Raw genomic sequence first — 27,879 nt, forward strand, 5'->3', positions numbered from 1 at the left:
TTACTTTGTGCGACAGTCCTGATTAAAATATTAATGAAAATTTTATGGATTAGATCTCCTTATTTGTGATATGTATATGTCACAAATGTATGTATATAGTTGTAAAGGGTCCACTAAAAGATGAATAATGTGAAAGTCTTATTCGTATTTAACATTATAGATACTACCGGCTCTTACATAGTCATTTAATTTTTAGAACACTGCATAGTTTACTTTTAAGTCGAAGGGAAGTGCTAAAAACCTTGTACTTTCTTTTTTCTCATAAAATATCTCCCACTATACAAGCACCACTTGCAAACCTGCACGAGAACGAATGTAAGTACCCGCTTGATCGCTATTCTCTCTCTCTCTCTCTCTCTCTCTCTCTCTCTCTCTCTCTCTCTCTCTCTCTGAATCATCTGAATCGTCCACCACATCTTCAATCACTCCTAAGATAACTCTGTCTGAGGGTCTAAGAGTCTGCCATTTCAATGCGAACTCTCTTACGGGTCACATCGAGATGGTCAGGCTCTTCTTGTCCACTCGTCTCCTCTTTCACGTGATAGCTGTGACGGAAACCTGGCTTGACGAGAAGGTAACTTCTATCCCTTCACTGGAAAACTATACGCTCTACAGACGTGACAGAAACAGGAACGGAGGAGGTGTGGTCTTCCTTTTCTGTGAGGTCTCCGCGAAGGGAGTTTCACCCATATTCATTGAACAGCTGACTACTTTTATGCACAACTATTCCACAAAGGTCATTATGGGTGATTTCAACGCTGACCAACTCTCCTCATCCCAAGATGCCAAGTTCATCAAGGCCTATATTGAGGAAAACTCCTTATTGTCGGTCCCTTATGGTGCCACGCACCATAAACAGGACTCCGACTCCTGTCTTGACCTCTGCTTAATTGATGAGCAGGATCGCCGGCTATCACACTACAAGACTGATACTCCTTTCATCAACGGACATGACCTAATCACTGCTACTCTCAACGTACAGATCCCACGCTACGTACCTAAAGCATACTCTTACAGAAACTACAAGGGAATCTGTGCCGAGAAGCTAAGGGACTTCCTTGTCACATGTGACTGGTAATCTCTCGCTACGTCATCACTCGATGAATGCATCACCCTTCTTAACGCTAACTTAACGAACGCCATAAAGCATCTCGCCCCATTACGGACTGTTACTCCAAGACGTAAACGTCACCCGTGGTTTACCACGGCTCTTCGTGACCTCTTGACTGAACGGGACTGACTTTACAGAAGGTTTCGCAGAACTCGTCTACCTTGTGATCGATATTTTTATAGAGTAGCAAGGGACGACGCTCACAGACAGGTTGAGGAGGCCGGGCTGAATTATTATTATTCACGCCTGTCAACCCTAACTGATGACGCTGAGATCTGGAAAGAGCTTGAGAACCTTGGAATCACCACCTATAAAGCACCATCACCTTCTCGCTTCTCTACAGATGACCTCAACAAACACTTTAGTTCCATCTCCAATGATCCACTGGCTCCTGCAGTTGAGGTTTTTCTGCGTACCCTCGAGAGTCTAGGTTTCCCTGAGCATTTCAACTTCAAGGTTATTACAGAATCGAATGTTTTGGCTGCTGTGTCGCACATCCACACGCAGGCCAGAGGCAACGATGACATCCCACAGGTTGTAATTTCAAAGGCACTGTCCGTACTCGCTCCTTTACTATGTCGGATTTTCAATCTGTCATTGAGCGAGTCACGATTCCCCTCTGCCTGGAAGATGTCGCTAGTGCGAGCACTGAAGAAGGTCAGTTCACCAACAGCCCTGACTGACTACCGTCCAATTTCTCTCCTCTGTTTTTTATCAAAGGCGCTGGAGTGGCTGGTGCACAGGTAAGTCTCGGAATGTCTTGAATCAAGACTACTCATTGACAACCTACAAAGAGGCTTCCGCACCGGTGACAACGACGAGCTCTCCACCTTCCGGCCCCTGAACACCGGTGTCCCGCAGAGATCGGTTCTAGGTCCCCTGCTGTTCGCGTTGTACATCAATGACATTGGTTTTTGCCTGGATTCAGATGTGTCCCATCTAATCTATGCGGATGACTTGCAAATATACAGCAAATGCCACCTTGAGGAGCTCGATTCTTGTTTTGACAAGATGAGAGCTAATGCCGAAAGGATAATGGGCTGGGCTGCACAAAATCACCTTAAACTTAATGTCCCGAAAACTAAGGCAATCGTCCTGGGCTCCCCCTACTATATTAATGCTTTACCAACTGTTGCTAACACCTACATCAACATAGGGGAGCCCAGGTCGACTATGAATCATCCGTGCGCAATCTGGGGTTGGTGCTTGACTCCAAACTAACGTGGAAAGAGCACGTTACAAAACTATGCAAACGTGCTCACTCATTAATGTATAGGCTTTACTTTTTCAGGAAAAGTACCAATCTCAGGTTGCGTAAACATCTCGTGCAAGCACTCCTATTTCCAATCATCGACTATTGCTCATTGGTATACTGTGACCTGACCCAAGAACTTGACACAAAACTCCAGAGACTCGTAAACACGGGAATTCGATACATCTATGATGTAAGGAGGGACGAGCACATCTCCCCCTATAGGCGTGAATTGCAATGGCTTACAACTGCCGGACGTAGAAAGTACTTTGCAGCCTGTTTTCTATGAAAACTGTTTAACACAGCTGTGCCTTCTTACATCTTGGCCTTTTTTGGCTTTCACGTCGCGCACAGGCCTGTGAGGGGGGAGGTGACGCCTCTGGACATCCCGACTTTCAAGACGGAGACGCTGAAAGATTCATTCCATATAAGCGCCTCATACCTCTGGAACTCGCTAACATCACGCTTTCGCAACACTAAATCCATGTCACACTTCAAACAATTAGCTAAAGAATATTTGTATGCACTTGAAAACGCATAATCATCTCACAAACACTTACACTCCTCCACTCTATATATATATATATATATATATATATATATAATTTCACATTCACTCTATATATATCATCTCCCACACACACACACAAATTATAACTTGTTTTACTTTATACTGTTATTTTGAATTGTACAACACAATGTACAGAAATAAAACTTATTTAATCTAATCTTAATCTAATCTCTCTCTCTCTCTGCATTAGGCCCTGCTTCGTCTTTCTCTTGCCTTGCGCTGCATTTGTACCCTGCTTTGCGTTACATAAAGGTTACTTTAATTTTAACTTGCTCTTTGTTATTTCGCTCCTGACTCTCTACCTTTCCCAGAGCTCGCCATACATACACACATATATATATATATATATATATATATATATATATATATATATATATATATATATATATATATATATATATATATATATATATATAGAGAGAGAGAGAGAGAGAGAGAGTTACATACGAACGGTACGTTATTTGAGCGAGCGAATAGATTATTAAGAAGACTGCACGGCAACTATACGGCCGAAAATTTTGTCCAAGAAAGCAATCTAGAAGAAGATGCAGCTAGACGAGACGAATTATGCGTCACATTTATACAATCGACAGCTTTCCCAGAAGATTTAAGGAACGATATCCTTACATTAATTGATGCTGAAGAAGCACTGGAGGATAGCCTGCACGAAAATATACAGTTTCCGTCAAGCTTGCCACATGGTTGCCAAAAGGAGCAAGACATGTCACTTACAATGACTGTCGACTCGAGACCACAGAGGCATATAGAAGCAGACCTCATAAACTTCGAAACGCCAAAGGTGCCGACGTTGCTTAATACAATCGCAACTAATAACGTTGGGCCTTCGCACTTCTCTACTACAGTACTAGAGACTACAAATACAACGGCGCCTACAGGCGCACGCTGAGGAATCGGCGCGCAAACTACGATAGCGTCCACAACGCCGCAGAACATAGCGAGTTCAAGTCAGAATATGGATATTAAGAATCCAGTTCGAACAGTTTTGCCGAATAGTGACGTTCAATTCATCTCGTTTGCGATAGCTATAGAATTACAGAGAGCTTGGATATCCAAACGCGAACTGCAGAAGAATCAATTAGAAATGAATAACTACATTTTAGAACAAGTAGAAACAGTCAACAGTCTATCATCCAAAATCGTCGACCTAGAAAAAGTGACTAAAGATATGCATCAGCAATTGCAGATTGTAGTATGTTATGCACAAAAACAAGCGGTGGAGGACCCAGTACGTAATAAAGTAAACCGCAGTGCGGAAAGTGTTCAATTCCAAGATATGTTCGATTTAAATTACTACGATTGCGACGTTGCAAACGTCGCAGCCGCGTCGATACGAGGAATCTCGTTCGATGCGGCCAAGCTCTGAGTGCGCGGAAGAAACAAGCGAGTTGGATTGTTGTTGTCGGTGCCAGCCTGACCTCGAGTTCGAGGAACGGGCCGGCTAACCGTCCACGTTAGCGCGAGAGTGAGCATCGTTGGCGCGAGAGTGAGCCTCGACGGCGCGCGCGCTGATTGGTCCTCCGCATGTCGCGAGCCAATCAGCGGGCGCCGATGTGCGACTCGCTATCCGCGCGGACTGCCAGCCAATCAGGCGCGAGGAAGATGCGCGGGCCCAACGAGCGCGAGTGGAGAGTGAGCGCGAGAACGAGCGGGAACTCGGGGAGTTCTCTCACGACTGTCGACGGAGTACGACGACGTGCGAGAGAGATACGTGGCCTCCTCTGTTACGAGGAGAATTGGGAGAGTCTCCCGAGGTTGTGCGAGAGTGTGAGAGAGTCATAGGTGCAGCGCGTTGGCACGAGCAAGTGCCGACGCCCGGACGAGCCAGCGACCATCCGCACGAGAGGAAGGAAGCTAGCCAGTCCGCCATCATCGTCCGGAGGACCAGAGCAACCAGCAGCCTTGGCGTAGGAGAGCCGAGGAAGCTAGCCGTCACCAGGACCACGAGAGTCAGGGAGGTGCCGGCGGGAGCACCGACGGACGTCCACCAGGGAGAGAGCGAGTAAGAAAGTATTAGAGATAGAGAGAGAGAGAGAGAGAGAGAGAGAGAGATCCGAGAGTGTGGCGAGTGTCGTGCGGGCACACTAGAGAGAGAGAACTCGAGAGACCAGGGTGTTGGTGTGCAGTGCGGGCGCACACCAAGACGTCTTCTGCGCGAGGCGTCTGGCCAGCGCACGCGAGAGAGAGAGAGAGAGAGAGAGAGAGAGAGAGAGAGAGAGAGAGAGAACAGTGCGAGGAGACGCGTGTGCGTGAAATAGAGACAGCACAAGAGAAAACCCTATAGCTGCGCGGCTGCAGCAGGTCGGGCTTGCCACAAGCGGGAGGCATAGCCCGCGCGCGCGCGAGAAAGAGAGAGAGAGAGAGAGTCAGCCGTCAGCGGACTGGACCTGGGCCTGTGGCCAGCCGTCTGCTGCACGAGCGTGGCTCGTGTTTGAGCGTCCCAGCGTAAGCCCTGCGTGGCTAAACTGTGCGCGGGAGGCACTACAGCCACCGTGTTGTAGGGAAGGGCTGGGCGAAATACATGTGCAATAAAACTTAACCATTGTGTGTGATCATTTTGCCCTCTCCCTAGCGTTCTCCCAAACGTGATGATCGCGGTCAAATCCTAGTGCATGCGAGGCTCTAGGTGTTGCGCACCTGTGTTGGGAGGCACAGCGTCGCACGATATCTCCAGTCAAAAGAGTAAATTAAATTTAAACGAAACAAAACCTCTAAGCACACACGCTCAAATATGTCACTCCACGGTTAAGGCCTATTGCTCGAGTGCTCCGATAGCAGCACACGCACCTTTCCCTAGGTCCTCCTGCATGAGCGCTCAGCAGCATCGCAATATCTTTCTGCCCACCCCGACTGCTTCTAGTCAGCCCACACGCTCGAGCTGGGAAAGGGGGTTTGGCCTCAGGCGACTAATCATACGCTCTCGCAGTTTAATCCCCATGCGACTTATCATGCTACAGAAGTTGCGCCAAGCAGCACCAAGAATACCTCGGACACCTCCCGTCCGAGAACCAAGAACCTCGGTAAAACCGTTTGAGAGTGGAAGTTAAATTTCTCGGGCGACAAAGGAGTGAGTATTGAAGAATTTTTGGATCAAGTCCAGGAGAATAGACGCTTGGATAATATTCCCGACGAGGAGCTTTTAGACTCCATGGTCCCTATGTTTGAGAAGCCTGCGCTATTCTGGTACCGTACTTCAAGGCCTTCGTGGCAAACGTACCAAGATTTCAAAAGGCCATCCCTCAATAATTACAGCAGGACAATAAGGAATAAGCGGAACCTAGTGGTCGAGGCCCACTTACGCACGAAAGGGGAGAGCGAGCCTGTGAGAGATTACATCGTCTCTCTTCTCACCGTTCTAAGCCGATTTGACCAGCCATGGGACCTGCAAGACCAAGTTAATTTAGTCATCGACAATATGCCCCCGAAGCTCAAAAAGAAAATTAAGATTTACAAGGGCAGACAAACTAATATCCAAGAGTTTCTCGACAAAGCTCAAGAGACAGAAGACGGCGAAGACGGCCAGTGGAGGCCGCCGCCTCCAGCAGACCAGAGTATGCCTCTAAGGCCACGCGACTGACTGAAGCGGATCTAGAAAAGCGCTTTGAGAAGTTTTTCCAGAAGAAAACTCAACAGTCTGGCCCACCCAGCTTCAAAGCATCCGGTTCAGGAAAGAACTCCTCTGAAAATAATACATCCTTGTAGGGAGCAGATTGCCGAAACTCCAACCAAGCGTCAATCCATGGTGGCGGCCGAAGTCGCGGAAGAAGACGCGGAAGAAACTGCTAGCAGCAAGGAGGAAGTCGTACTGATGCGATTACTCCCAAGTCTGAGAAAAATAAAGGCAAACCAGTAGTCCAGATGGCGACAAAATTCTTTGCTGGAATTGCAGCTGGCCTGGCTATACGGAGTTCACATGTCCGGACTGCTCCTTCTCAGAGCCGTCAAAAAACGAGAAAGAGAACGAGTAGACAAGGTGCTTACCGCTCTAGAGAACCCGCGGACCTTCAACACTACAAGCGTAACAGGAGTAGTGCAAATACTGCACGGCACGGCGAGCGACTCACCGCTAGCAATGAGTAACTCAACCGATGTGGAGTCTTCTTGCGATGTAGGTACTGTTTCCAGCACTTTAGTAGAGACCCACGGTAATGGCTGGCGATGGAGGTTGGCCAATATAAATTCAGAGGACTCTACGACACCGGAGCCTCGCGCACCGTCCTCGGCCCCATAGGCATATTCTCGTGGCTTCACTAAATAGGCGCGTCCGACCCCATGTGGGCCCCGGAGCTACAGCAGTCGACGGTCATTACGTTCCTATAATCGGTAGTGTCAATTTACCCTTTACAGTAGAAGGAATAACGCATTTGATCGACGTTTTTATTTTGAGCGAAGTTGATATGGAATGCACCTTGGGTGCAGACTTTGTTCGCACTTTTTCGGCGATGCTCGATCCCGTAGCAAATAAGCTGCATCTCAAAGGCACAGACGTAGAGGTGCCGGCCGCCCTCTCGTCTGCACGTGCTGAAAGCTTTTATCGCTTGCCTATCTTGGAATCGAAGCGATTACCGAGGAACAGCGCTTAGAAATTGACGATCTTATGCAAGAACTGCTACCAGACCCCTCCTGTGAACAGCTAGGCTTCACAGGATGGATATATCACGACATTGACGTCAGCAGTGCTCGCCCCATTAAACAGCGGTATTACCCTGTTTCAAAGATTTTAGAGGACGAAATGCACAAGCAATTGTACAAGATGCTCCGTGCGGGAATAATTCGGAGATCTTAGTGTAATTAGTCAAGTCCGGTAGTTATGGTACGATAAGTCCAACGGCAGCTTTCGATTCTGCGTCGACTACCGAAAAGTCAATGCTGTATCAAAAATAGCTGCGTACCCGCTTCTATGGATATGATATTGCGGAAAATACAGCACGTGAGATATATAACCGCGCTAGATTGCTCCGGAGCATTTTTGCAGATACCTCTTACCGAGCAATCTATCCCGTTTACAGCTTTCACTGTATCTGGACGTGGCTTATTCGAATTCGTCAGAATGCCGTACGGCCTGGTAGGTGGACCGGCTACTTTACATATGCTGGCCGACAAATTGATCACTCCGGAAATGGAGCCATTTGCTTTCGCATATTTAGCCGATATTATCATTGCGACTGATACTTTCTCAGATTAAATCAAGTAGCTTACTCTAATCCTGAAACGGATAAACGAAGCTGGTCTGACAATAAACCGCAAGAAGTCTAAAATTTTCATGTCCGAAGTGCACTACTTTGGCGTGCTCGTGAATCACTACTGCTGCCGCCCTGATCCCGAACAAGTCCAACCTATTGTAGAGTACCCGGCCCCCAAGAATCTCAAGCAACTGCGTAGATTTCTCGGGATGGCCTCATGGTATCGAAATTTTTTAGAAAATTTTGCCACGCTATGTGAACCGCTCACTGCGTTTACCCGTAAAAATGTTAAATACGAATAGAAAGACGAACACTGGCCAGCTTTTAAACAAGTAAAAGCTTTAATTGCGACTGCCCCAGTTTTAGCAAGACCTGACTTCAGCGCTCCGTTTATTGTTGAATGTGATGCCAGCGATACAGGGCTCTGTTTTGCGAGCCGCATTCTGTCAGCTACGGAGCGAAGGCTATCGGTGACAGAGCGAGAATGTCTCAGCGTAATCTGGTCTATCGAAAAATTCAGACCTTACATCGAAGGCCACCTTACTGTAGTACCACTTTACTGTAGTGACAGATCACCATAGCCTAGTGTGGCTCCAAAACTTAAAACATATACATGGAAAATTAGGCCGTTGGTCTCTGCGCCTACAGTCCTATGACTTTGACATCGTGCACCGCAAAGGCAAGGACAACGTCGTTCCTGACGGGCTTTCTCGTATATACGAGACCGACGAAGACGAAACAGCTGCGATAGCATCACTCTCCGTGGATGAGTCTATGAAAGATCCATGGTACCTAAAAAAGGCGAAGCAGATCGTCGAAGACCCCACGGCACGTCCTTTTTGGAAGATCACCGGCGGACAACTTTATCATTATCGCCCCGACCCGACAGTAGACGACTTATTGGGACAAGATGAAGATGCTTGGAAGCTCGTAGTACCTTGCGAACAGTGCGAGCGGATCCTTGCAGAGTGCTACGATGAGCCTATCTCCGGACATCTAGGGAGATTTAAGACTTATCAAAGAGTAGCACTCCGGTACTACTGGCCGAATTTATACAAAGATACAGCTCATTTTGTACGAAATTGCCAAGTTTGCCAGCAAGTCAAAGTTGAGCAACTTGCTCTTGCAGGACTAATGGGCAAGCATATTGTTCATGCCCTTGGAAGATAGTCGCGGGTGACACTATGGGACCTTTCTCCAGATCAACCCAAGGACATACACATTTAATAATTTTCATTGATTTATTTACGAGATGGATTAAATGCATCTCCTTTCAAGGACAAGTCGACAGTTTTTTGGAAGCACATGGAGTGTACCGCGGCACGTGCACCCCTTATTCGCCGGAATCAAACCCGACCGAGCAAGTAAATCGCACAATAAAAACCATAATCGCTGCGTTCATTGAAACCAAGCACACCACTTGGGACGAGCACATACCAGAGTTTGCGTTCACGTACAATACCGCTATTCACGAAGCGACTCGCTCTAGTCCAGCCTTCCTTAATTACGGAAGAAATCCCGAGCTACCGTGCACGACGCGAAGGGAAATAGAGCCGGCTGCCAGGCAAAGCTTAGAAGAAGCGGCACGTGATAATTGGCAGGCTCGCATAAAAAGATTAGATGATTTTCGGGCTAATGACCTTGAAATATCAAGAGCCGCCCAAGAACGGCAGGAAAAGTACTATAACGCGAAATACCGCGAATATAAGGTATATATAACATAGAATATAAGTTCGGCGAAAAGGGGTGGGCAAGGAATCGCATTCTTTCTTCTGCTGCTCAAGCTATCGCTGCAAAGCTCAGCCCTAAGTACGCGGGTCTCTTTATTGTCACGGCTCGCATTAGAATGAACTCCTATAAGCTTCAGATATATAGGCAAAGTAGCCGTATGCGATTTAAAGCCATGCCACGACGAAGAGCAGTTCCCAGAGGACGCACCAGAATCGCAAGATTCAGACAGCACATCACCAGAATCCCCGATTTCACCCAAGAACCTCTTAACCTGCACCGTCGACAGAAGCGACTGCGGGCTTTGCGCCACAAATTCTGACTTCGGTAGTACCGTAGCGCAGGGGCAGATCCTGAGGTTCTAAAAAGAAAGCGCCTGCGCCGACTGCAACGCCGCCTCGGCGTCTGCGTCCCCGAGACAGGCAGAACTAAAATTTCTTTTCTTCTTTCTACCACCCTTTGCTTGCTCTTACTGCTTTATTAATTTACGCCATTTTTTTCTGCTTGAATTTTTCTTTTTTTTTTTTTTTTTTTGTCACGCTTAAACCTATAGCCAGGAACCCAACCCCAACAGATCTTATGACCTCTATTATAGGAACATGCTGCCCGCCAAGAAATCCACGGCGGTCATCGAGATGTTGGAGGAGCTTCTGCGGTGAATTAGCCGGCTAGTGGGGCAGCTAATCACCGCGCAAGCCAGTGAGATTCCGCTAAAACTGGGTGAGCTAATCCCGTCGTCGGATCTCCTGCGGTCTCTAGGAGAAGCCGTCAGGACTACCACGGAATCCTCGCTGGATCAGCAAGCAGTAATCCCGCCCGCTCTGCACCTAGGCCGAGAGGAGTCCCGCATAGAAGAGCTGCTAGGGACTTCAACAGAAAAGCCCCAAGGCATCGAAGTTTCGCAGCCGGAGTTGCTTCCCGAGAAGGTTAAACCCTTAGCTTCAGCAGCAACGCCGCCGAGCCCTCCAGAACCTACAGGAAAAGGAGCGACGGCCCGGCCATGTCCACCTCCAGGCACAGCGCCAACGCCAGCCGACTGCAAGGACATTTCAACGCCGCAAGAAAAGTATGCTCAGCTCGAAGCCAACGCACTTGCCTGCCGTCAAGCTCGCCAAGAGGCCGCCCGCAAGGAAAAAGAAGCATACAAGGAGGTGCTTGCCTTTGCTCAGCGGGAGGACATTAGGAAAAGAGCGCTGCTACCGTTGGACTTTCTGGATAAGGTCCAGAAGGCCGTTGTTCTACAGGAACACCTCGATAAGGCAGAAGCCCAGTGGCAAGAGAAACAGAAGCAAGAGGAGAAGAACAAGGCCCTGAAGTTGAAGCAGCTGAAACAGCTTTACGAGCTCGAAGAAATTTGGGAGCAGCTACACGACCTCGAGGTTCAACAGGCCAGCATGTCAAGGGCATAACACACCAGCGAGCTGCCCCCAAGAGATCCTGGGCCAATGGCCATGATCTACAAAAACGCTAAGGAGCCTTGCGATCCGATGGAAGGCCCTCGTCAAAATCTTCGATATGTCAGATATTACCGAATATGCAATCTCTCAAGGACGAAGAACGGCGCTAACTACTTCCTGCACCGGAGAGTATTAGCGCTACTGCTACTAAGAGCATCTACACGGAAGTCTATTGCACCTCTCGTCAAGCTTCGCAGCATATAGAATCAGAAGACTGATCTCATTATACATTTTTTTTTTTGTTATTCGCTCGCTGTTATGAGGCATAATAATCATTATACGGCACTGACGCCTTTCACTCTCGTTTATTTTGTTATGTTTTCCTTTATTTAGACAAGAGAGACGAAGAGACTAATAGCTCTTAAACAAATCTAGTACTTTATTATCCCTTAGCTTAGATGTTCAATAAATCAATATTTTTCTATTTTTCAAAATATAATCTCTCATGTCCCTTTAATTGAGAGAGACTAGTTGATCGAGTTGGTACCCCGTGTTACCAACGTCTGGGGGTTGGCATATAACGAGTTGACTATCGTACACTCGTTATGTCTCTCTCCCTCAATACATTATAAATATATAAATATGTCTATGTATTATTTCATACATGATTTCAGCTGCAAGGTAAGTGAGAGAGCAAAATGCCTAGGTAGCAAAAACACAGAGAGAGAGACGCGCGCGTGTGTGAGTGTGTCGCCAAGAGCGAGTGCGAGAGAGAGAGAGTGGGAAAAAGTCCGCGCTGCATTGCTGCCGCGTTCCGCGCTACGGGACTTAGCTACCGACCGTCGAACCGATAGTCGAGCTTTTGTAAAACCGCTGAACTTTGTACATTGCGCGCGTGCGAATACCGGAGGATCGTAGCTGTATGGGACAAGACTATATTATGGTTCAAAAATAAAATGTGATATCATTGTTGATCAGATATTATGACTTTATTGAAATCTCCTAACGATCAAGCCCTGGTGTGGACCTTCTCTCACAAGTTGTCGCCGAGAACGGACGCTCTACTCATTTAACGCCGCCGAAAACTCGGGCCCGCTAAAACAAAGACTCTTTCCCGAGGACTACCGTATATACTACTATAGCTATACACACCTAGTCATGTACCTGCGCGAACGCCTCTCGCTACTCGACTCTCTGGCCTGGCAGTCACAGATCGGTCCTTTAGCCTCTACGCACTGAAAGTGACCTTCAAAATCTGTGGAGTAAACTCCCTACTAAGGTTGTGGCAGTCTTGGAATGATTATAAAACCACTCCTAACCGTATTGGCCTAAAGCGACGAATCGGCTTGTCGATTCGTGCATATGAGAGCCAAATGACGGAGAAACGTTCGCTAAAACTACTAATAGGTAGAATATAATATGAATAAAGAATAAATATGCCGCACTTGCTATTATCCCTAGTAGCCCTCGGTTACATCCGGAACAGTAGCTGCAACGAAAGCGTGTTCTTGGTGTGTCGCCGGGTACTGCCATTCCTAGTGAGAGTCAACTCCGCGTATCGGTCACGAGCTGTGCAGTGATTGCCGCTCGTCTTCCCTTTGCACCCAGCCACACACTCAAGGCCACAAGGCATCTTGTAACGGATTGATCGAGTGGCGAAAATAAAATTCAAAAATCCCGCGCGAGTATGAGTCGCGAAATTATGATTTGGCGAGCGTGAAGGAGGGTAAATGCGTAAGAGTATGGATAAGAGAGTGTGAGTGAGGCGAGGTGATGAGCTGACGAGATCGTGTGCGATCAGATAGAGGCGAGGAGACCAAGCGATAAGAAGGCTCCTGCGCATATTGTGTATCTGCCGACGAGCGTAGGCGCAACCCCGAAAGGGTAAAGTTGTCGAAAGTTTGAGATTGATAATGTATAGCCGCCGATAATCTAATCAAAGACTACCCAGTTTTTTTGTTGGGCTGCAGACGATTGGGAGCGTGGAGGCTGAGGGAGAGGAAGGTCGGACGCGACAGTACGCCATATCTCTGATTCAGGGAGAGGAAAAATCAACGCAACGCTATGGAAAATTACCAGCGGAACGAAGGTGACCTCCCGGCTCCGAGCATCAAAACGCTGCACAGATCGAGAAAGGGAACATCCCCTAACACGGCAGAGCACTTCATGACGAGAGAAGGCCAATAAAAGTAAGCCGCGCGGCGAAAAAATTATAAGAAAAAAGGATTCGAGCGAAGGAAAGCCTTGAGTGTATGAGCGAGTGAATGAGTGATTGCAAGTGTGAGTAAATTATTGTGACTAGGGGTCGCGCGATCGCACCCCGCATTTATTGTTACTTTTGCGAAATCGTGCCAATCAAGGTCCGCGAGTTAGTGACTCTTACAGTTATAAATATCGAACAAATAAATAATATTACTACCCAAAATCTCAAATGTATTACCATCTCCCTTGCTGCTTAGCGTGGGCCACGGTCATCCGCTTTGCACCACTCCAGTCGAGCAATGAGGCATCCTTGCGAACCTACACGCGGGCGAATGTAAGTACCCGCTTGATTGCTATTCTCTCTCTCTCTATCTCTGCATCAGGCCCTGCTTCGTCTCTCTCTCTCGCCTTGCGCTGCATTTGTACCCTGCTTTGCGTTACATAAAGCTAACTCTGATTTCAACTTGCTTTTTGTTATTTCTTCTTCGTTATTTGTTAAGCTGCTCAGCATAGACTCACGACGCCTCCGCGGGCTTACGTGCTCAAACACGTACAGCATACTGCGCTACGGGCCAGGCTTCGTACAGCCTACAAGAAGCGTGCAACGAGCTCCTGCCTTTTCTCCTCTCGCAATACGACTGATCAGTAAATACGCCACTGATTTGTTATACACGGGCTAAAGAACCCCGTTATAAAGTTGACATTAGCTGTGTCGAATACATTTTTGGATGTCAAATTTGATGAAAATGTCCCAACAAGAAAATGTTTAAGACAGTATGGAAAATGTGTTCCCGGCGTAACGAATTAACTTAGTGTAATTCCTGCGCCATAAAAAGACAACCGCCTATCTGCTGTGCCTAGTATAATAATTTAAAAGGTAGTTCATGATGCACTATATAAACGCAGTACTGCGCCCTAATTCGTATGCCACTATCTTACTATCAATTTAAACATTAAAATCGCAATTCCTCAAAAACATGAAAATGTGACGTAAGTTGTTTTTCCGGAAAGCCACGCAGCGAAGAGATCGCGATGGAGGGGAGAAAGAAAAAGAGAAGAAGAGCGCGGTGGATGGAAGAGAGAGAAAGGGGGGATCTTCCCCTGCTTTTATTCGCTTTTTACGTGACGTTCGCTTTTTTCTCGGTTAATTCCCCGGTAAAAATGTGTACTTACTGAGGCTATAGGAGTATTCACTTTAAAAATTGAGTCGTGTAATCGAATCTGATTAAAACTTCATTACGAAGAACTTTGCTACCTTGGCTCCAGGTTCAATTTGGAAGTCAGTCGGCGATTTCTTAATCTCTGTTGTTAATTTACTAACTCTTAAGATCCAGAGGCTATTTATTAAGAGGACAAACAGGTAACAAAAAACCATCGTTGAGAGTAGGTAAAGCACTTTGTCGCCAATTTTAAATTTAATTTGAGGCATATTCCTCTCAGTCGCTCCTTGCTGTTCTTTAAAGATCACAGGTTACGATTAAACACTGACAAATAAAACTTAGCCATAACTAAGAAACATGCGTCCATATTTCCACTAAATAAAATAACCATATTCTATTCTAATAGTGCTCGTCCTTTACTGATCGAGAACGTAACAATGGTTTTTACCTATATAATTTCTAAAAGGTACGCTAAACTTTAACAAATATTTTACATGTTTTGTGTATGTAACAGTTTGAGACAATATCGTTCTTAAAAAGATGAGTATCATTAAAAATAAAGAATTCTAGTTTTTGAGGTTTAAAAATAAAAATATTGTTACACAAACTAAAATAATCATAAACCAAACAATAATTTCATTACTTAATCTACTAAACCAATTTATGACATTTTGAAGATGATGATAAAAATCTTAGTTTAAATGTATAAGTTTGCGTTCCTCAAATCTGCAAAGCACATACAAGTATATACAAGTGCGATAAATTTAATTCTATACAAGTATAAAGTTTATTGCCTAAGTCAAGCGAGGGCGACAATCTCACACTTATGTATATTCAACGTTTGCACACTAGCATGGCAAATTTTTTTCTCAATTTGCAGATAATCGTCTGTTTAAAATGATTGTTAAAATATTCTTCCACTGTGCGTACTGCATAAATATTTTGCTGCTCACGAGCGTAAAAAACAGTATTTTGTCTTCAAGAGGGTTACACAATGATTGTTTATACTGAATAAAACATTATTTTCCTTGCATACTCTATCTAATTACACATATGTACCATGTTACGGCGTTGCGCTAATTATTTCTTCGGAAGAAAGAAACTTTTACTTTTAAGAGACAGATTTATTCTACATTCCGAAATTTTTATTACTTTTCCTTGTACATAAAAAGGCCATTTTCTACTTCGTTTTTACACTGAATGATGACTTAAGCAGTCGTGACCGTCTCGGGATTTTTTAGCGATTTTGAGTTACTTTAGTTTTATTTCTAGTTTCGCAATCTTCTATTTTTTGCGCTTGTCGGGAAAAATGGCAAGAAAATAAATAGCATATAATTCATTTCGGGAATAAAGTAGGGTGTGTGAATTCCCTGCGTGTATTATTTTCTTTCATTGCATATGAAATTTGATTTTCCATTCGGTTCTCATCCATAAAAAAACACCTTTTTTAAGTTCGTAATGAAATAGAATTATTAATTATAGTTATTCAATATGATAATACCTTTGATTCCAAAATCTCTGATAAGAAATCTGTGATGACTCCCCAAGCGATGTCTGAAAGAAATTTTATTTAAATAGTTAAATTATTTTATACTCAAGTAATATAAATACGGGCATTCCATTTTATAGTATATTGTGATATATGCGACTATACTGGCGGTGTATGATATATGGAGATATGTAGTGATATTTACGCTGTGTAATACCACTTAAGTCCCCAGTATTGTATATAACTTTACAGTTTGCCTTAATCCGCTGTCACGCGTATTTATGCCTTAAGTAGATCATTTTGGTGCGATGCGGTTAGTTCACTCCGCTCGGACCATATGTATACTGCAATAATGGACTCCCTAAGTCACGGATAGACGTGGCTCAACTGTAGATATTATGCTACTCCGTGTTTTAAAATTTTTATTTTTACATAAAAATTCAATTAAAATTTAGAGTATGATTATGACGTAGGGCCAAAAGGCCTATCTTCCTATTTTATATAGTTATTTCGGTTATACTTATCCCTACAGCTCCGCCACGGTCCTACTACAGACCCCGTACGGTCCCCACAGTCCACAAGAATTCAATGCGGGATTCATATAATTAATAAACACACAATCTACACTTTCGTAACTGGCATCGATAAATAGTATATTGTGCAACTAGGAAGGAAAATGGCTTTTTCCCTTGAGAGAGAGAGAGAGAGAGAGAGAGAGAGAGAGAGAGAGAGAGAGAGAGAGAGAGAGAGAGAGAGAGAGAGAGAGAGAGAGAGATTAGATTAGATTAGATTAATTAATTTTTATTATTGTACATTATGTTGTACATATATCAATATAAAGAAGTAAAATAAAAAGTATAAGGTATTCAGTGTGTGAGTTTGGTGTAGGCGTGTGTGAGTTTGGTGATAGCACGAGTGACGAGTGTGAAATGAAATGATATGAGGTGAGATGAGATGAAAGTGGAAGTGTGGATGTTTGTGTGATGTTTAAGTGTTTTCCATATTGAAAAAGTAATTTTTCGCTAGTATTTTAAAGTTAGATATGGATTGTGTGTTACGTATTTGAGATGGCAGGCTATTCCAGAGGTAAGAGGCGCTGATGAAAAATGAGTTCCTTAGTGTCTCCGTTTTGAAGGGCGGAATGTCCAGTGGAGTCACCTCACCCCTCACAGGCCTGAGCGCGACGTGGAAATCAAAATAGGCAACTAGATAAGATGGTGTAGAGGTGTTGAAAATTTTCCTTAGAAAACAGGCCATAAAATATTTCCTACGTCCGGCGGTGGTGAGCCATTGCAGCTCACGCCTGTAAGGGGAGATGTGCTCGTCCCTCCTTACACCATAGATGTAGCGGATCCCCGTATTGACAAGTCTCTGTAGTTTTAGGTCAAGTTCTTGTGATAAGTCACAGTAAACAAGTGAGCAGTAGTCAATGAGAGGGAAAAGGAGTGCCTGCACCAGATGTTTGCGCAGCCTGAGGCTGGTGCTCTTCCGAAAGAAATAGAGGCGATACATTAAAGAGTGAGCACGTTTACAAATTTGCGTAACGTGCTCTTTCCATGTGAGCTTGGAGTCTAGCACCAGCCCCAGATTACGCACAGATGATTCAAAATTGACCTGGGCTCCCCCTATATTTATATAGGTGTTAGCGGTATTAGGTAAAGCATTTATATAATAGGGGGAACCCAGGACAATAGCCTTGGTTTTAGTAACATTCAGTTTAAGCCTGTTCAAAGCAGCCCAGCTACTAATCCTCTCGGCGTTAGCACTCATCCTGACAGAGCAGGAGTCGAGCTCCTCGAGGTGGCATTGGCTGTAGATCTGCAGATCATCCGCATAGATGAGATGGGACATATCTGCATCAAGGCAATAGCCAATGTCATTGATGTACAACGAGAACAGCAGGGGTCCTAAGACAGACCCCTGTGGAACACCGGTGTTAAGTGGTAGAAATGCAGAGATTTCATTGTTGTCACCAATGACTGCTTGCTCTCTTCCCGATAGATATGATGCAAGCCAGCGGATAACCTGCTTAGAAAAGCCGAAAGAGGATAGCTTTCTGAGTAGCCTGACGTGACACACCGTATCAAACGCCTTGCTAAAGTCAAAAAGAAGTAGAAGGGTGACCTTCTTTCTGTCCATCCCAAGCCTGACATCGTCAGTCAGCTTAATTAAGCCGGACTGCGTGCTGTGGCCAGTGCGAAAACCAGTTTGGAAGTTGTCGAGGTAGAGTCTTGACTCTAGGTATTCAGATATCTGGTTGTGCACCAGCCACTCCAGCGCCTTGGATAGAAAACAAAGTAGAGAGATCGGACGATAGTCTGTTACAGCAGTTGGAGAGTTGATCTTATTTAATGCTCTTACGAGCGATGATTTCCAGGCCGAGGGAAAGCAAGCCTCGCTCAATGACAGGTTAAAAATTTGACAGAGTAGAGGAGCGAGTATTGGCAATGCTTTAGTAATTACAACCTGTGGGATGCCGTCACTCCCCCTGGCCTGGGTATTAAAGTGCGATACTGCAGCAGACACGTCCGACTCAGTGATTTCCCTAAAGATGAAGTGTTTAGGGAGGTCTAGACTCTCGAGGGTTCGCAGATATTCCTCAACTGATGGAGCTTGAGGATCATTTGAGATGGAACTAAAGTGATGGTTGAGAGCATCTGGAGAGAACCGAGAAGGTGGAGAAGATTTAGAGGTAGAAATACCGAGTTTTTGTAGTTCCCTCCATATCTCTGCAACGTCGGTCAGGGTTGATAGGCGTGAATAATAATAATCCAGCCTAGCTTCCTCAATCCGTTTGTGGGCGTCATCTCTGGCAACTCTATAAAAATATAGGTCCCAAAGTAGACGACTTCTGCGAAAACGCCTGTAGAGCCTATTCCTTTCAGTTAAAAGGTCACGAAGAGCCGCGGTGAACCACGGGTGACGTTTGCGTCCGGGAGTCACAGTTTTTAATGGGGCGAGAATGTTGATGGCGTTTGAGATGTTAGTGTTGAGAATAGTGATGCATTCGTCTAGTGATGGCGTGGCGAAGGATGACCAGTCACATGCGCTAAGGAAGTCCCTTAGCTTCTCAGCACAGATTCCTTTATAGTTTCTGTAGGTGTATGTGGTAGGTACGTAGCGTGGAATCTGTACGTCGAGTGTGGCCGTGATCAGGTCATGTCCGTTTATGAAAGGGGTGTCAGTCTTCCAATATGAGAGCAGTCTATCCTGCTCATCAATTAAACAGAGGTCTAGCCAGGTGTCGGAGTCCGGTCTGTGGTGAGTTGCACCAAATGGCACAGACATAAGGGAGTTCTCGTCGATAAACGCCTTGATGAAATTGGCGTCTTCAGACGAGGAAAGTTGGTCAGCGTTGAAATCACCCATGATGACCTTCGTGGAGTAGTTATGCATATGAAGTGTTAGTTGGTCAATAAAATTAGATCCCTGGATAAAGGGAGAATGAGGAGGGCGATACACAACCCCCACGAAGATGGGTGATATTCCCTTAGCCGTGACTTCACAGAACAGGTACTCCGGCTTACCTGGTTTGCCCGACCATTCACCATCAGAGGACGAGATAATAGAAGCTGTTAATGAATGATGGATGTAGAAGGCCACACCTCCACCGTTCCTGTTTCTGTCCCGTCTGTAAAGAGTGTAGTCATCCAGTGAAGGGATGGATGATATCTTGTCACTTAACCAGGTTTCAGTCACAGCCATTACGTGAAAGGGGGCACGAGTGGACAAGAAGAATCTGATCATCTCAATGTGACCCGTGAGAGAGTTCGCATTAAAATGACAGACTCGTAGGCCTTCAGACAGAGACGCTTTGGAAATAGATGCGAGTGATTTAGATGTGGATGTGTTAGATGGAGGTTTTGGTGGGATGATGTGTAGCTGTTTTAGTGTGTTTGTGTGTTGTCCGTGTTGGCTGTAGTCGATGTTCGGGCTAAAAAAGCCTGTAGATTTTCTTCAGATGATATGATGGTGGCCCGTTCATTGTCTTCGCCAGAACGGATATAGATTCTCCCGTCTCTCACGTACGACCGGCAGCCTTTCCTCTTTTTAGCCTCCAGAGAGAGAGAGTCGTCGATTGACAAGATGATGATTTTAGATAATCGAAATTTGTCAAATTATTCATGAGTATATTATTCTGTATCTTAAATGAATGATTTACATGCATGATGAAAAGATGATAGTTATGAATCTAAATTTAAATTTACACGTGACAATATCAATTTGTTGTGTAAAATTTATTGCATTTTCATAAATTACAGATGTATTGTTGATGTTTAGATTACGGTATGAGTATATAAGACTTCATAAAATTCTGACAGATTAGATTTTAATCAGAGAAAGGGCATTTTATTATTCGAATATTAGCACAAGGTAACCCGGCTGAAAATAATCATATGATGGCTCATATGATCGCTTATATGATGGCTCATATGAGCTCTCATATGATTATTTTCATCCGGGAAAAATTTGTAATTTATTAAATAATAACAAATAAAACCAATAAAAAGAGATAAGAATACAATAATAAGGCCAGATTTTATTATGATATGAAATTATTATATACAAATATAATTGTTTTTTAACGTATGGAGATTCGCTTTCTGTGAAAAATTTAATTAGAAATGAGTATTTTGACAAGCACAACTATCTCGAAAATCTACCAAAATAATCGATGATTGTTTACATAAAAGTGATTTAGGATTAAATTAAATTAATTTAGAAATAAATACAGCAATGCATTTGCACGATAAAAAATAAGAATAAAAAATCTTATATAGAACTAAACTTATTACCGATAAGTTTAGTTTTCCTTAGGCATGAGGTGTGACGTAAGCCGTAATCACGTGATCACGTGATTGAATATAAGCGCGTAATTCGAATTCTTATTGATAAAATCGAGTATATTCCCCGATAACATGATGTCGGCCGAATGACGGCACTGAGACTGCACGGAATGGGCCACGCGTGACGTCCAGGTACCCCTGCTGGCGGTGCAAGCATCGTGCCGGCACTTAAATTAAGCGAAAAAACAAAAAAATTAAAACCCTAACGGGGATCGAACCCTGAACCTTTCAGTTAGCAGGCTGGCACTTTACCACTCGACAACGAACACTTGTTACAAGTCGTAGCTAATTGTGTCCTTATGTACTGCGAGCAGCTGTTGATGTTAATAAAGTTGCAAGTTATTGTAATAAACAATCACCAAAATTATTATTAACGCGTTTAACAACATTGATATTCGCCGCTTATTTCGTGTAAGGCGCGAAACTGGCAGGCTGCTATAAATTCGGTAGTCATGAAAGAGTAGTCATAATAATATAATTAATAAAAATTGGCAAGGAACAAAGTCCGGTGGATAAATAATAGCCCAAATTAACAAAATCAACAGCCTTAAAATATAATACATTGAAAAGCCTTTTTCGTGAATTGTGCGGCTGAAAATTTTCTAAGTTTCGCAGCTAACAAAGCCAGCATTCTGCGGGAATTTCGTTCTGACAGAATGCTGTCATAGCGAGCAGCACTCCCAGCAGGCATTCTGCTAGCACTCTGACAGCGCCCAATTATAATAAATTTTGAACACGGGTCGAAGGTACAATGACGTCATGTAGCTCTTTAAAATATCGTCATAATGCTGCCATGAGTGCCAACACGGCGTGACCGCAAAATGTCGACATTTTGCCTTCGTTCGTGCCGGTGGCATACAGCCGGCACACATGGCCGTCATTCTGACAAAGTTTCGTGCCGTCGCAATGTGAGCATGAGTGCTGGCACGCTGTGCCGCCAAAATGTCAACATTATGACTTCTCGAATGGCAGGAAAAAAAATTGTTGAAAATTCCAACGAAAGATGTCTTGGGGACGTCACAATGACGGCACGAGCGGCCAGCATGCGTGACCCCAAAATTCCCGGCACGCGATGTTATCGGGGTTTTATGTACATCTTATAAAATCATTTAGAGAAAGTACAAATCATTTCTGTATTCTTGGTCACTTAACCGTTAGGAAAATAGAACATAAATTTAGAAGTAGTGGAAAGAAATATGCTATTGTGCGAGTATAGGCTCTCAGTTTTTATGCATCATAAAAACTGAGGACTGAGAGTTAGGATGGTCAACGTGTGTGCACGAAGTGCGTCTTCGTGTGCTCGCCCGCTTTCTGAAATGTCTACCACCACGTAGGCCCAGCGGACCGACGCTGATTCGAGCTTGTAGTTCTGTAAGTCCGCGCGTAGTCACTCTGATTTGTTAAAACTACATCCCTCCATTCATGGTCACGCCTTTAACGCTAGACGCAGAGGTCTTGCAGCATCACCGTCGCTCCGGAAGCAGTCAGAGTCGCGAGTCCGTAGAATCATCAGCTTAGCTTAGAGTCAGATAATTAGTAGATTCTTGTTTTTTGAGACAATATACATCCTTGAAACTGGTTTAACTAAAAACAACCCAGGTATTGTTAAATTAACACAAGTTATCTCTGTTAATACCCGTTTTTCAAATCTCTCAAATTTTTCAAATTTCTTAAATTTTTCAATTTTTCAAATTTCTCAAATTTCTCAAATTTTTCAAATTTCTCAAATTTTTCAAATTTCTCAAATTTTTCAAATTTCTCAAATTGTTCAAATTTCTCAAATTTTTCAATTTTTTCAAATTTTTCAAATTTCTCAAATTTCTTAAATTTTTCAAATTTCTTAAATTTTTCAATTTTTTCAAATTTCTCAAATTTCTCCAATTTTTCAAATTTCTTAAATTTTTCAAATTTCTTAAATTTTTCAAATTTCTTAAATTTTTCAAATTTCTTAAATTTTTCAAATTTCTTAAATTTTTCAAATTTCTTAAATTTTTCAATTTTTTCAAATTTCTTAAATTTCTCCAATTTTTCAAATTTCTTAAATTTTTCAAATTTTTCAAATTTCTCAAATTTTTCAAATTTCTCAAATTTTTCAATTTTTTCAAATTTCTCAAATTTCTCCAATTTTTCAAATTTCTTAAATTTTTCAAATTTCTTAATTTTCTCAAATTTTTCAAATTTCTCAAATTTTTCAAATTTCTCAAATTTTTCAATTTTTTCAAATTTCTTAAATTTTTCAATTTTTTCAAATTTCTTAAATTTTTCAATTTTTTCAAATTTCTTAAATTTTTCAATTTTTTCAAATTTCTTAAATTTTTCAATTTTTTCAAATTTCTTAAATTTTTCAATTTTTTCAAATTTCTTAAATTTTTCAATTTTTTCAAATTTCTTAAATTTTTCAAATTTCTCAAATTTTTCAAATTTCTCAAATTTTTCAATTTTTTCAAATTTCTTAAATTTTTCAAATTTCTTAAATTTATTGTACACGCCTTGAAATTTCACGATCTCCTACCCAACTTTCACGCTTAAAATAGTCCCTTTCATGCCCTTGTTAGAAAAAACACGGGAATAAAAGCTATGTTGTTATAACCCACCCGCAGGCTCTCTCGCACAAGCCCCTAAACACGCGCAACCCGACATACCGTCACTATAGCGCACCGCGCCAGTAGTTCCGCGCCCGGCCGCTAGGCGTCCGACGCCACCAGTTCGCCCTCCCTATAGTGGGAGAGCGTTCCGGGGGGCATATAGAGGCGCCGGGCCCGGCGCTAAGGCATCCCCCCCCCTCCGATCAGATTCCGGATCTAGTATTGGAGCACGGTGCCTAGGCAACCTGCACAGCTTACCAGAACACGGAAATAAATCTGATTTTTGTTTACGAATAAATTACTCTCGTAATTATTTCGCCTCCCCCTCCTTCTCGCATGCCGAGACCATCTTACGCAGCCTTACGGGCCGAATTGGAGCTCACTCGGCTCTATCTCACTCAGGCCCATCGGGCAGGAGTTTTGGAACGGCAACGTCGGCCTCCGCCAGGAGTCGACGCCGCCACTCAGACCGAGCCGACGAGCGCCCATCAAGACTGTGCTACCCAGGTGGATTGGCCTCCTCTCGCCCCTCCTCCGTCTCCGCCGCAACAGCCTGCTCCCGAGCCTGCAGTCGACGTTATCTGCGCCGAGTGGCCGGAGCACCTGGAACTGGTGGACACGTCCGCTCGCCCTGCCTCTCCTGACTTCCGAGCGCTCTTGGCGGCTCCTCCGACGGACCCGCCCCCAGCCGCTCTTCCACGGCTGAGCATCATCAGCAGGAAGATAGCAGCGGGCCAAGCCGCTCGGCCAGAGTCCCGCAAGGTCTTGCTGGTCTCCCCGACCAAACGGAAGGCGTCGCCCTCGCCAGCCGTCAGGAAGCGGACCGCCCCGCAAAAACCCGGGATCCCGAAGCCTAAGATTGTCCGCAACGAGCTCCTCAGGACTCCGCTGCGACTTCCACCGAGGAAGAAGGTGGCTCACGCCCCTCATCCTCCGGTGTCCTTAGCCGAGGGAAAGATAGCTGAGGCGGCCATTGATCTAACGATCACCGACTAAAGCGCTCCGCGCCTCTTAGTCATTTTTGAGTGGACCGATCCCTCTTTGGGATTGGCCCCGCAATAAATACAAACACAAAGCTCCTCGGAGCTCCCCCTTTCCCCTTATACGAAACTGGGTGGTGCAGCCTTCACCGGGTTGGGCGAGAGGCACCTAGAGAGGTCCGAGCAGTGTCCGCTCTCTAGGCAACGAAGAAGCCAAGGACAAGGAACCTCAGCAGGCCTCCTCGCCTGTCTACCTGCTGTCTCGCCGCCTGCCTGAGATCAGGCCCTCCTTCACTCCGCTCTTCAGAGAGAGAGAGAGCCTCACGACCACCAGCAGTTCGGGCAGCAGCGCACACATCTCTCCCTCCGCTCGCCCGCTCTTTTGGGCCACCCCAACAAGCCCGCTTACATCAATGTCAGACTCGGGTGAGGTGTTATCAGAACTCGTCTACGTCTTGTGCTAAACACTTCAGCCACGCTTGACATAAACATACACACACATCATTTGTATCTTTTGGTATTATTGGTACAGCTGCTGCATCGAGATTTAAACGAAAGAGAAAGCGATGCCTTTAATGGTTAATTGATACAGAGCGTTCGTAGCTGAGTAATTGTTCAGAGCTCCTAAAACGCTAATACTCAAGATCAAGGGGCGCGGCAGCGCCCCCGATGGCAAGTATAAGTACTTAAGTACTATACGGCCTGTTGGGCGCACCGCAACCTTATATTCTTTAAAATGGAGTTTTCTAACCTCTACAAAATATTCAAACATTTACATCTTATTGAAATACGTTGTTTTATCAGGCGAATCAATGTTACTTTCAAAGATATTAAAAGAACTTTTATTTTAAAAAAGTTTCGTAAAAAATGAACGATCCGTTATCATTCTATAGGTGACCAAAATTTTGTGTTGTGTTTTTCTTTTTAATTTTATTTTCCTTCTCCCAATTTCCGTTCTTATCCGCAAAATTTCTGTGGCGCGAAAAATCAAATCAAATTAAAAATAAAATGTATATATTATAAAACGACGCATTCGGTGCATAGTATTTATTAAAATGAGTCCAGCTTTGCTACTCTGGGGTTTTAGGGGTCGCTGAACATGAATATCGCGACAGCAAGAGCCTCCGAGGTACCTGGTGCCCAGGGTGGACAGTATCAACGTTGTCTCCTAGAGTTTTATAAGGATTTGTAGCATAATTAGTCGAAACTCATTACTTAAGGGTTTCAGGGGATACTGGTCGTAGGTATTGGTGTGGAAATAGATTCTAGCGTGTACATCTATTTATTTTACAAATCTTATTTGACGGTGGCTTTTGAACAAAAACTTACTATTTTAACAACAGTTTGATGATTCTCTTCTAATTTAGTGAGGTATAATGTAACATATCTATCGAGAGGATAGTTTTTATTATAATTATTGATTACCCTTAAAAATTCACGAAATCATTAAAATAAAAAAAAACCTTTCTCAAAAGATAAAAGGTAGGCAAGTATAAACTGATTTTTATTTACTATTAATTTTTTATTCAATGATGATATAATTTCAATAATTATTTATATAAATGACAAACTATGGTAAAAAAATATATGAAATCAATACTTAAATGGCAATTACGTATTCGGAATAAATTTATCCAATTATTCTATGATACGATTTATAATTTAAATGTTTTCCTAACGTCATTGTTAATTTTCTGGCGGTATTCTATACTACTATGAGCATACTTGAGAAACCCGTCGGTTGATAGTTCCTAATGTAAATTGTTTGATTTGATAAAAATCAATAACATTGTCAAATAAACTTATAACATCTTTCAAATTTAGTGAAACACAACATTATTAATAATAAAGCAGCTATTGAAAAATTAAAAATTATCATTGAAAAATTCTTCTTCTTATCTCAACGTAAAATTATTAAGCGATGGGTTTATCAAGTATGATCACAGTAGTGTAGAATACCGCCAGTAAATTAACAATGACGCTAGGAAAACAATGAAACTATAAATCGTATAAAAGAGTAATTTGATAAATTTATTCCAAATACGTAATCGTCATTTAACTATTGGTTATATATATTTTTTTACTCTAGTTTGTCACTTACATAAATAATTATTTGAATACATTATATCATTATCAAATAAAAAATTAATAGTTAATAAAAACCAGTTTATACTTGCCTACCTTTTATATAGTTTTCTTCGTATATATTCTTTCGTTCTGTTGCTAGAAGTTCAATAGGCAGCATACTTAAAATAACGAACACTCCATCTTCTGATACTTTTCGGTAGGCAGAAGCGACACGCAATGCACTTCTCCTATAAACTGTTGGCAGCTTTCGTGCATAGGACTACACCAACATAGCGTCCGCCCTTATTGGGGCACCGTATAACATAATTGATGTAGTTACACTGGCTAAGAGTAACTTTCGACCCTGCGTAGGCCCACCTACATTTGGCATTAGTCGCGATAGTGCAGCACCGACTTCTGTTGCCTTATTGCTCACTCTCTTAAGATGCTGCTTGAACGTTAGTCTGGCGTCTATGTTGATTCCCAGGTACTTAATGGTCGTCTGAGAGTCTATTTTGTGTCCGTCCACTAACAGCCTTATTGTCTCTATTTTCTTTATACTAGATATAAGGATAGCTTCCGTTTTATGGCTAGCAAGCTCAAGTCCAGTCTGCTTTAGCCAATCGTGGATTATACCTACTACCTCATAAGCGATTTTCGTCACCTCTTCCTTTTGCTTTGCTTCTACCACTACTGCAATGTCATCTGCAAACCCTACAACCGTTGCCCCATAGCAGCTGTAAATGTGTATGCCTGCGACCTTAGCGCGTACGAATCCTTCATTACGTCTTGTCATTTTTGCCTGGAAAGTGGCGTCTCCTCATGCCTATATCGCCGCTTTACCAGTACTGTCCATATCCCACGATGGTTTGTCCAGGTCTCTGTATTGTTCAGAGATGAAGGCAATGTAGATTACTGTCTCACGGACATACTGGCTCAGTAGGTCCTGTGCAGTCGCGCAGTGATTCATATTTAACTGCACTATTTTCATTTTCTTTGTCTATCAGTGGTTTCTACTGCAGCTCGGTAAACTGGGCATACATAGCTACCAGCTGCGTGGTCACTATTCCCCCCTGTGCCTCCTCTGCAGAGTACACAGTTGGATTGGTTCTTACACTCCTTTGCTTTGTGCCCATCTTTTCCACATTTTAAGCAAAGCTTACTTCTGTCTTCAGTTACTGTGCACTTTCTACCGATATGGCCAAAACCTAGACATTTATAACACCTAAGCGGCTCGTTTTTGTGGTTAGCCACCCCGATCCTACAGTTAACCCATCCTATTCTGATCT

The 27,879-nt window shown here is 43.6% G+C and overlaps 2 protein-coding genes across 2 annotated transcripts in view; one reads left to right on the forward strand and one right to left on the reverse strand.

Annotated features, from left to right (window-relative positions):
- LOC100118460 (tyrosine decarboxylase) overlaps positions 1 to 27,879 on the forward strand; it is a 486,598-nt gene that overhangs the window by 346,942 nt on the left and 111,777 nt on the right. The window lies entirely within an intron of this gene.
- LOC100117476 (aromatic-L-amino-acid decarboxylase) overlaps positions 1 to 27,879 on the reverse strand; it is a 745,226-nt gene that overhangs the window by 150,715 nt on the left and 566,632 nt on the right. Inside the window, exon 10 of the mRNA XM_031925521.1 lies at positions 16,124 to 16,176. Coding sequence (XP_031781381.1) covers positions 16,124 to 16,176 — 53 coding nt within the window. The remainder of the gene's footprint in view (positions 1 to 16,123; positions 16,177 to 27,879) is intronic.

The sequence above is a fragment of the Nasonia vitripennis genome (assembly GCF_009193385.2).
Source record: "Nasonia vitripennis strain AsymCx chromosome 2 unlocalized genomic scaffold, Nvit_psr_1.1 chr2_random0010, whole genome shotgun sequence".
Taxonomy (NCBI): domain Eukaryota; kingdom Metazoa; phylum Arthropoda; class Insecta; order Hymenoptera; family Pteromalidae; genus Nasonia; species Nasonia vitripennis.